This window comes from Chiloscyllium plagiosum, chromosome 50, assembly GCF_004010195.1.
Source record: "Chiloscyllium plagiosum isolate BGI_BamShark_2017 chromosome 50, ASM401019v2, whole genome shotgun sequence".
NCBI lineage: Eukaryota > Metazoa > Chordata > Chondrichthyes > Orectolobiformes > Hemiscylliidae > Chiloscyllium > Chiloscyllium plagiosum.
In genome coordinates this window covers 6,702,462-6,713,198 of record NC_057759.1, presented here as the reverse complement: position 1 = coordinate 6,713,198, position 10,737 = coordinate 6,702,462, and the positions used below count along the sequence as shown (strand labels likewise).

General features: G+C 44.3%; 1 protein-coding gene and 1 long non-coding RNA gene across 3 annotated transcripts in view; both read left to right on the top strand.

The window, feature by feature from the left end:
* Positions 1 to 7: 7 nt before the first annotated feature.
* On the top strand, positions 8 to 1,147 carry LOC122544538 (histone H1.01-like). Its single transcript, XM_043683852.1, has one exon. It carries the CDS (start codon positions 45 to 47, stop codon positions 594 to 596), a length of 552 nt encoding a protein of 183 aa, XP_043539787.1. The 5' UTR covers positions 8 to 44; the 3' UTR covers positions 597 to 1,147.
* A 3,226-nt stretch (positions 1,148 to 4,373) lies between these two features.
* The window catches only part of LOC122544641, a 16,654-nt gene continuing 10,290 nt past the window's right edge, over positions 4,374 to 10,737 (top strand). For both annotated transcript variants that reach the window (XR_006310388.1, XR_006310387.1), the window contains exons 1-2: positions 4,374 to 4,400; positions 4,933 to 5,014. This is a non-coding gene — a long non-coding RNA (uncharacterized LOC122544641). The remainder of the gene's footprint in view (positions 4,401 to 4,932; positions 5,015 to 10,737) is intronic.

The window sequence follows — 10,737 nt, the reverse complement described above, 5'->3', positions numbered from 1 at the left end:
CCGGTCCCGGGTTGGGAGAGCTGATTCTGAAGGGTGTCGGGGATATGAAGGATCGCAGAGGGGCGTCTCTGTCCGCTGTAAAGAAGGCGCTGGAGAGAAGCGGGATCGATGTGGGAAAGCGAAAGGCACAGATCAAGATGAGTATCAGGAGGTGCCTGGCGAACGGCTCCCTTGTTCTGGTCAAGGGCCATGGCGTCTCCGGCTCCTTCAAACTCCCTAAGAATCCAGTCAAGGCAAAAGCGGAAAAGAAGGCGGGAACATCAGCGGCCGCCAAGAAACCGGCCGTGAAGAAATCACCGGCCAAGAAGGTGACAGTCAAGAAATCACCGGCCAAGAAGGTGACAGTCAAGAAATCACCGGCCAAGAAAGCGACAGTCAAGAAATCCCCAGCCAAGAAATCCCCAGCCAAGAAAGCGAGCGGCAAGAAGCCGGCGCCGCCAAAGAAAGCGGTGAGCAAAGCAGCGCCAAAGAAACGCACTCCCGTGAAGAAGGTGAAAAAGACCAAGGGTCCTAAAGCCCCCAAACCCCTCAGCAAACCGACTAAAGGCAAGGCCAAACCCAAAGCGAAAGTGACCAAGACAGCAGCAAAGAAATGAACCAGTCGGTGTAACATGTAACCATCTGAACCCAAAGGCTCTTATCAGAGCCACCCACATCTCTCGGGAAAGAGCTGAGCCCGGTTCCAATGTTACCCGTCCCGGCACCGAGCGCAAACCTTCCTTAGATATTAATTGATCTGATTAACTCAAATACACACATGCCATGGTTTACGAGAGCGGAGACCTGTGAATGGGGCAGGTATCATATAGGGAGGGTTTATTGATCTCCATCTGGTTATTTCATTTCGCGACTTAGAACTGTACCCAGTCACGAATGTGACATATTGTAGTATTTGTATTTCACTGACCAGTTCAGGAAAGTTACTTTGTTCAGTTTTGATTCTGAGACCCTGCGGATGTTTTCATGGCGTGTTCCTTCCATCTGCCTGTTACAGACAGTTCAGGCAACAATTCCACATTGTCTTCGGGGTATTCCACAATCTCGGGGTAATAAAAAAGATCCAGGGGCACCACGTTGGTTCAGTGGTTTGCACTGCTGCCTCAGCGCCTGGGACATCTGTGTGGAGTTTGCACATTCTCCCCGTGTCTGCGTGGGTTTCCTCTGGATGCTCCGATTTCCTCCCACAGTCCAAAGATGTGCATGTCAGGTGAATTGGCTATGGCTAAATTGCCCATAGTGTTAGGTGGATTAGTCAGGAGTAAATGTAAGGAAAGGGTCTGGGTGGGGTTGCTCTTTGGAGGGTCGGTGTGGACTTGTTGGACCGAAGGGCCTGTCTCCACACTGTGGGTAATCTAATCGTAAAGTGAAATTCTGTCCTTTTATCGGTGTACACTGCATTAGCTGTTGTGGTTCTGTTCGCCGAGCTGGAAGTTTTTGTTGCAAACGTTTCGTCCCCTGGCTAGGCGACATCATCAGTGCTTGGGAGCCTCCTGCGAAGCGCTTCTTTGATGTTTCCTCCGGTGTTCATAGTGGTCTGTCCCTGTCGCTTCCGGTTGTCACTTTGAACACTGCATTAGCTTTTAAGATGTTTAAATTGGCGGGCTTGTTTCGATTGATTCACGGCGGGTAAACGTTCGGTTGTTCAGTTTGTCTGGGCTGTTTTAAACCCCGCCTTTCCTCCCGCCTATTACACACAGATCAGGCAATGATCCGCCACCTTCAGAATCAGAGAGAGAGAGAGACAGACACACTTTTCAGAACCACTAAACCATCCGGGGAAAGCGGGAAGCGATCGCAGTTTTTGGAACATGGCTTTGAATAATATTAAAGGGGGACGGGCGTCACATTAGTAATGCATTTCAGAAAAGTTAATTGAAGACACAGATCGCACAAACGGCAGTGATTAGAATATACGCTGTTGTGAATGTTATGTAATTTTCACATGCTTCATTATAGTAGTGCAGTGTTAATACCAGATTAAATCCTCCCTTGGTGTTCGCACCAGATCTAACTATATGATCATTGCTGAGAAAGCGGGCGGGAAAACATGGCGCCAAATCATCAACTGTTTTCTTCCAAATTTGAAAATCCTGCCGAAATGTAGATCAGAGAAGGGAGATTTACGGAAAACAATGCAAACGTATTTAGTCATTAATTTGCTATTTTTCTTTCGCGTAACGAGACTAGAAGCTATTTGAAGGATTCGAGATTGTCTTCAGAGGGAATGAATACCCTCATTCAGCCCTGTGAGGATTTTTTGAACGTTCTTCGGCGTGAGCGCATTAATAACGAACACCGCCTTTAGGTTTTATTTTAATACCGTGCTCCCTTATTGCAAAAGCTCCACATTAACAATTCCAGTCCGGCAACTGTTCTGGTTTGATCTCGGTTCGTTTTGAAAGCTTCTAACCGACAGCAGAAAGCCTCATGTACACTATTCTGCAACACAACAGAACCCGCCATTAGTTTTGGAAATTAAAAAAATAAATGTGTAATGTATCCACCCGTGGGTCTGTAAGAAAAGGAGCACTTCTTTTGTTTCTCAGTGGTGACACTCAGGGCTTACACCCCAACCGGGGCTTGTCGCTCCCAGAATAATCAAATATTAGAGAGTGACTTGAGCAAATAGAAAGAAAACAGATTCACTGGTGTTTAATATGCTCCCGAGAGTCAGGGAGAAGAGAGGGCAGATTCTCTACTCTTGATGCCAGCGCCAAATCATCAACACCTTTCCTTCCAATTTGAAAAGCCCGCCATTTCACATATAACGGAGTATGTTTTACATAGAAAAATGATGTATAAAAAAGGAGAACGTTGTTCAGAGGGGAATTCATCAATACTTGTTAATTAGGTTATATATATACTTCAGACAATCTCTCTCGCTCATTCATTTGCCGAACTGCATCTATCTCTTTCTACTTTTTTTCTCTTTTTTGGACCTAAAGAACTGGCAGAAACAAAAACAAGCGCCAAGAACTGCAATTAATCTCTTCATTTCACATTTTGAAAGCACTCCGATATGTTGATAAAACATTACAGACCGTTCTTCCGACTGAGCTCATTAATCGTCTTTAGTCAATATTTTAATGTCGCCCAGCCTTTTTGCACTAGTTCTGACATCAGCAAAAACTCCACATTTGCCATCCCAGCCCTGCAGCTGCTCTGGTTTGATCTCGGTCCATTTTGATAATCTCTAACCGACAGCAGAAAGCCTGTAATCTGATATCGGAGAAAACAGCGCCAGAGACCCAGGTTCGAGTCGACGAGGCATAGAACTAAAGGCATGAACCGCCAATCGCGAGATGTATCTGCTCCTAGTAGATTAGATTAGATTACTTACAGTGTGGAAACAGGCCTTTCGGCCCAACAAGTCCACACCGACCCGCCGAAGCGCAACCCACCCATACCCCTACCTTTACCCCTTTAACCTAACACTACGGGCAATTTAGCATGGCCAATTCACCTGACCCGCACATCTTTGGACTGTGGGAGGAAACCGGAGCACCCGGAGGAAACCCACGCAGACACGGGGAGAATGTGCAAACTCCACACAGTCAGTCGCCTGAGTCAGGAATTGAACCCGGGTCTACAGGCGCTGTAAGGCAGCAGTGCTAACCACTGGGCCACCGTGCCGCCCAGTACTCAAAGACGGAGACACGTTTCTTTTTGGTTTGCCTGGGGAGATATTCACCGTTCATATCCCAGCGTGAATGGTGGCTCCGGAACTGACATTTGAAGTGCTCATCCAAATACTTTTTTAAAGGTTAAGGTTTCTGGCCTCCACTACCTTCGCATGCAGTGTCTTCCAGATTTCCACCACTTGCTGAGTGAGAAGATTTTTCTGAAATTCCCTCAACATCTTTACATCTAACCCTTCACCATAGCGAGAATCCTTACCCTTACCATATCATTACCCAAGCATCACTTGTGATTGCTCGCTCGCTCAAATATTCACCCTGACCCACACGCCTCATAAATCGTTTATACTTCAATCATGTGTTCCCACCGCAGTCATCTCTGCTCTAGAGAAAACATTCCCTTTTTTGGAAGTAATATTTGTGCTTTAATCCCAATCCCCAATATTGCGCTGGATTTATCACCGCTGCTGTCACAGTCAGTTTAATGTGAATAAAATATTCCTGCATCCTTAGGCGCATGCGCGATACTGCCCTTCCGCCAAAGCTGACTGTTCCTGAGTAGAGGAGCGCATGCGTGAGACCCTCCCCCAGCGCTGCCATTGATGGGCATTTACTCAGTGAGTGCAAGAGGTTTGTTTGAAACAGACCGCAATGGAGAGATCAGCGCCCAGGGAAGCGAGGGAACAGCAGGCTCCTTCCAGCAGCACATCGGGATGGGAGCCTGGGACACAGAGGGGGCTCCGAGACCGGGATTGATTCGGGGTGAGTTCAGGGAGAACCGGGGGCTATTTGTAAGAGGCCGAGCGGAGCAGGAACTGGTCCCGGAACTTGGAGTGAGCGGGCTGGGGGGAAGAGAGAGGCCTTTCTCGGGCTGTGTGTGGGCCTGCTGAGGGAGGCAGAGCGGGAAGAAGCTGCTGTGGGACATTCTTGGGGTTTGCAATCCCCTAAACTCTGATGGGAATTCATTGTTTAGTTTCTATTTCATGCTGTTTGTTGCGAATAAACATGAAATAGTAGGTAATTAAAGGACAGTATATCTAAATGTGAGAGTAGTGTCTGTTGTTCTTCCTTCAACAGTTAATGTATTGGGAACTGAATATTGAACTTGCAGATATTGGTTAGTTTTTGTACCATAGTAAATTTTTTAGAATTTCGCAAACAGAAAAAAAGACTGGGAGGAGCTCACAGCGAGATTGTAACCAGTCCTTGCTCTGTTCACATTGCCCAGTTTAAAAACAAAGAATTACTTAGCTGATGGTGATTTACAGGAAATATCCCTCATGTCTTCCTCCAGGCAAATGATTGATGGACCAAGACAGTGTAATATTTCCTCAGTACAAAGCCGCGTGTGACCAGCTGCTTCTAACAACCAGCAGGTATGTTACTGTTGTCAGATTGGAGAACATCCTTTCCACAGTCAGAGTGGATTGAGTCCGATACACATTGAGCTTAATTTCCAGAAGTATACATTCAATCCAAGCGTCAAACACAACTGATGTAATATATTTTTTGATTTCTCCCTATACTCAATGCACAACAGCTCAGTTCCAATAAATGCCATGATGCTTAGTCAACTATCATTTGCAACATCAGAAAAGGGATAGATTGTATCCTCTTATGAAATATCCATTCAGGAACTGCATTAACTCCACATGTAATGAAGGCAATTTTAAACTTACAGTCAAGGTGAACAAACAGATCATTCTGTTACATTATTACAGCAAGGATTTCTGAAGATATAGAAGGAAACTTTGGCATTATCAGTAACTGAGAAGGACAAAATTAATCTTTTGATAAATAGAAGTCCTATGTGAAAGGCACAACTAAACAGTGTAAATTCCAAATGAACCTCTGAGCCAAAGCCTGACGTACACACAACCATCATCACCAACCCACCCTCTCATGTGTGCTTGCATACATATGCACACACACCATTCTCTCACACACAGCTACTGACTGATTTACAATTGTTGCAAATTTGTACGACATCCTGAAATACTCATTCCAACATCTAAAAGTAATGAAAATCCATATACACCACAACTAGCAGAAAACATTTCATCAAACTGATTTCAACACTTCAAATTATTAAGTCTGACTGATCAAAGACAGTCTATAACAACATAACAGTTGACTGAGCTAACAATTCTAATTCCTTTCAACCAGCATTCCATTTTTGTAAAACTATTATGGCAGCAGAGAAGCTGTCAACTCCATCTGTATCGTAACCTCATTCTCCATTTCATCATTTTGTAGTTATTTTATTTTTCTGTACAGCAAGAAAGTTTTTTTTAAATTATTCTGTATGTATTTCGAAACTCCTTTTGATTTTCTATGAAGAGCCCTGCATTCCTCTTGACCCTCCCTTTATTATAGTACAAAAAAAAGCAAGGAATCAGGATATAGTTTTCTGAAGGAGTCATTAGAATTGGATCATTACTATTTAAAGCATTTCAGAATGAAAGAGAGAGCCAAAATTGGTTGGTTTGTTAAGCTGCTCAATTTTTTTTTTTCAACATGAGTTGACATTTACATTTTCAAATTCAATTTATTGAACTATTCTTCACAGAATGGTGGAAAATAAAAGTCCTTTTGATTTTCCCCTCCCTAGCATAGAGCGATGCAAGAGTCTGCTAGTGGCTTGCACCAGATCCTGTCCACATTGGCAAATAAAATAGAATTGGCCAATTCTCTTTCCTGTACAAAGAACATGTGGTCAGTCAGCTGGAATGCAGTTGAAGTGTTCACTTCGTTGCAAATGGGTTCGGTGAATACTGATCATTAATTCATTGGTTAAAACGTGTCACAGTGCAAAAATTGATAGCATTCTGAAAACCAGACCTTGATATCCCTATTGTTCCCGGTTAGTCTCTGCATTATAGGAGTTACAAAAGTCCATTGCTTTTCTCCCCTAAATTCTGAAGAAAAGCACAGATGTTTTTCTGCTGCAATGTGTTGCATGTTCAGTTGTCCCTGGATCCTACAGGCTAAAACTAAAGAACATTGGCTGTGGACAAATTTTGAACGACATGTGCAGTGCTAGAGATTAACACATATACAAACACATCCACTTTCACGGACAGGAGCTGAGTCCAGTGGCAATGGATAGTACCTCATTCATGTCAAGTAGCACAAGTTTGAACACTGAAGTACAGTAGCAGTTACTAAAAGTGACATGTTTCAATTTGGATGACACTCGCACAGTGAAACACAATAACCAAGAATAAGGAGCACATTGATATCTAGTATCAGAGAGTGAATGAATCTCATTCTCACACTGAGCCTGGTGCTGATGAACACACACTTTCTCCACACTCTCACATTCTGGTTGAGGGCCTGAGTAATGCAGAAGCATTTCCATACTTTTTTAATATAGGAAACACTGATTTATAAGGCATTAAACCCACCTTATAAAGTGTATCAGATCATGACATGCAGAACGGGAAACACAAAGCAACTTAAAAAAAGTGTCAGTCCTTTAAAGTGATATAGATTGGCAGCATAACAGAAAACTCACTCACACGCAGCCAGTTAATGCTGAAAGGGAAAAGAAAAGAAATTTAGGCCCAGGTATTTCCAAATATGGACAGTTATAAGTTGATTCACCAAACCATTAATCGTTTCAGTTAGTGTCAGATGTTATATCTTAGTGTCCAGCAGCAACTGATAAAGATTACTGCATACACAAAATATTTTAAAAAGTCTGAATGTAATAAAATTCAGATTCATGGCAAAGGTAACATTAATCCCTCAATCACAAAAGGTTAGTGAATATTGATCAAATTTATCATACACTCAGACCAAAAAAACACAACTGAACATGGAAAGAGAATGAGATACACATACTCTACCTGATGCTGTTGCCCACAGAACAAAACTGGTACTATAGTTATCAAAGGGCAGCAGGTCAGGCAGCATCAAAGAAGCAGGAGAATCGACGTTTCGGGCATAAGCCCTTCTTCAGGAATCCTGAAGAAGGGCTTATGCCCGAAACGTTGATTCTCCTGCTCCTTGGATGCTGCCTGACCTGCTGCGCTTTTTCAGCAACACATTTTCAGCTCTGATCTCCAGCATCTGCAGTCCTCACTTTCTCCTATAGTTATCAAAGATCCCCTCCCCTCTTCCCCTCCTTCCTCTTCCCCTCCTTCCTCTTCCCCTCCTTCCTCTTCCCCTCCTTCCTCTTCCCCTCCTTCCTCTTCCCCTCCTTCCTCTTCCCCTCCTTCCTCTTCCCCTCCTTCCTCTTCCCCTCCTTCCTCTTCCCCTCCTTCCTCTTCCCCTCCTTCCTCTTCCCCTCCTTCCTCTTCCCCTCCTTCCTCTTCCCCTCCTTCCTCTTCCCCTCCTTCCTCTTCCCCTCCTTCCTCTTCCCCTCCTTCCTCTTCCCCTCCTTCCTCTTCCCCTCCTTCCTCTTCCCCTCCTTCCTCTTCCCCTCCTTCCTCTTCCCCTCCTTCCTCTTCCCCTCCTTCCTCTTCCCCTCCTTCCTCTTCCCCTCCTTCCTCTTCCCCTCCTTCCTCTTCCCCTCCTTCCTCTTCCCCTCCTTCCTCTTCCCCTCCTTCCTCTTCCCCTCCTTCCTCTTCCCCTCCTTCCTCTTCCCCTCCTTCCTCTTCCCCTCCTTCCTCTTCCCCTCCTTCCTCTTCCCCTCCTTCCTCTTCCCCTCCTTCCTCTTCCCCTCCTTCCTCTTCCCCTCCTTCCTCTTCCCCTCCTTCCTCTTCCCCTCCTTCCTCTTCCCCTCCTTCCTCTTCCCCTCCTTCCTCTTCCCCTCCTTCCTCTTCCCCTCCTTCCTCTTCCCCTCCTTCCTCTTCCCCTCCTTCCTCTTCCCCTCCTTCCTCTTCCCCTCCTTCCTCCTCTTCCCCCCTTCCCCCTCTTCCCCTCTTCCCCTTCCCCTCCAGAAATAATCTCAAATTATCATTTTGATAGAGATACTGGCAGTGAGTGGATAAAGTTCAGAATCCCAACAGTTACTGGAAACTAGTATGGAGCATAGGTGAATAACAGAATATCCCAGTCTGGACACAAATGGATGGCTGTACCAATTCTGTGACTCTACCATAAATTTCATAATGCAGAAGTGATTAAGGCCCAATCACAACACCCTAAAATCTAATATCACAGAATCAACCACAGTCACAGAGAATTCTTTTTCCTAAATTCATTCATGGGATGAGAGAATCACTGGTGAGGCCAGCATTTATTACCCATCCCTAACTGCCCAGGGGGTAGTTATGTGTCAGTCACATTGCTGTGGGTCTGGAGACACATATAGGCCAGACCAGGTAAGGATGGCAGATTCCTTCCTTAAAGGACATTAGTGAACCAGATGGCAAACAAGAATAGATTCCTTGTCACCATTGGACTCATAGAATATTATTGGCTGTCAGCGAATTAAGCAACTTTTGATGCATGAGAGTTGAAAGTGACTGGTACTGAATGAGGACTTGACGTTCAGTCACACAGCACAAACTGACAAGGTTTGCTCAATTCCTGAACTCTCATGTGGACACAACAAAAACTGACAGACGGAGATTGATGGCTGCTGTCACACATTCACTCTGCAGAAACTAAAAGGGAGAGCATGATACTTAAGCACACAACCCCAAACCCCCACACACACTTCAAAAACACTGGCAGGTACAATCTGATAAATGCATTTGAAAATTTATAAACTAGACATTGACAAATACAGATTCACAGCTACATCTTGAGTTACACAGAGCAGAATATAACAGGGACAGATTGGTCAATCACACTCAAATGCACATGGCAGGACATTTCAGAGGAAGACATTCTCATTCACAAAGCAGAAAATTATTGGAACAGATTGATAACACTCTGTTTCAAATTACTTAAATTGACATGTATGGTTTGATAATGACACTCTGATATTCACAGGAGAAACTGACAGGTAGAGATTGATAACAGAAGAAATCAGTGTTACATTTGAGATCTAGTGACCATTTCTCAGAACTGAGTGTGTGCATTTTCTTAGCTGCCACGTGGTCTTCTCTATTCTGGGGAAACTGAGTGTAGATTGGGTGTCCACTTTGCCAAACACCGACATTCCGTCCAGAAAACAAGACCCTGAGCTTCCACTTGCCAGCCACTTCAACACACCACCCAGTTCCCTGATGAACATCTCTGCCTCAGGCTTGCTGCAGTGCTCCAGCTAAAACTCAGAGCAAGCTGGAAGAATAGTACCTCATTTTCTGGTTGGGATCACAACAGCCTTCTGGACCTAATACTGAGTTCTACAACTAGGGCTAGAGCTTTCCCATGTCATTACCCAGAACCTCTCACACCAGGCCTTTTATCACAAGGTCTGCTATTATACACCAGCAGTCACTAACAGTCCCTGTTAATAGTGATTCACCTTCCTCATCTGACCATGATCTTTGGATTCTACATCCATCTGCCACTTACTGCTGACCCTTCAACATACTTTACCTTCTGCAGAAAAACTAATCATTTCCTGGCTACCATCAGTTCTCAGGAAGGGTTACTGGACTGGAACTTTTAACTCTGATTTCTGTCCATAGACTCTGTCAGACCTGCTGAGCTTTTCCAGCAATTTGATTTTGTTTCTGATTTCCAGCATCTGCAGTTCTTTGGTTTTTATTTAGAGATTAATAACTACATTTTCATATTCACAGAGCAGAAACTACCAGGGAAAATTGATAACTACATTCACATGTTCCCAAAAGAAAATTTGTCAGGCAAACATTGATAAATACACTCACATTTACAATTCGGACCCTGATAGGGAAGGATTCTTAATTGAACCTTCACAAAGTAAAAGCTGACAGGGACTGTTAGTTTTTAACTTCTCCTATTCACACAGCAGAAACTGGCAGGCTGAGATTGACAATTACCCAAACATATTCACCAAGCAGATATCCTCAGGAGGCTAAGGAAATTCACCGTGTCTATAAAGACTCCTGCAAATTTTTATCGATGCACACCACCTATCTGGATGTGTCACAGTGTGGTATGGGTACTGTTCTCCCCAAGACCACAAGAAATTACAGTCAGTTGTGAACACAGCCCAATCCATCACTGAAAGCAGCCTTCCATCCAAAGGCTCCATTTATACTTCCTCCTGTGTTGG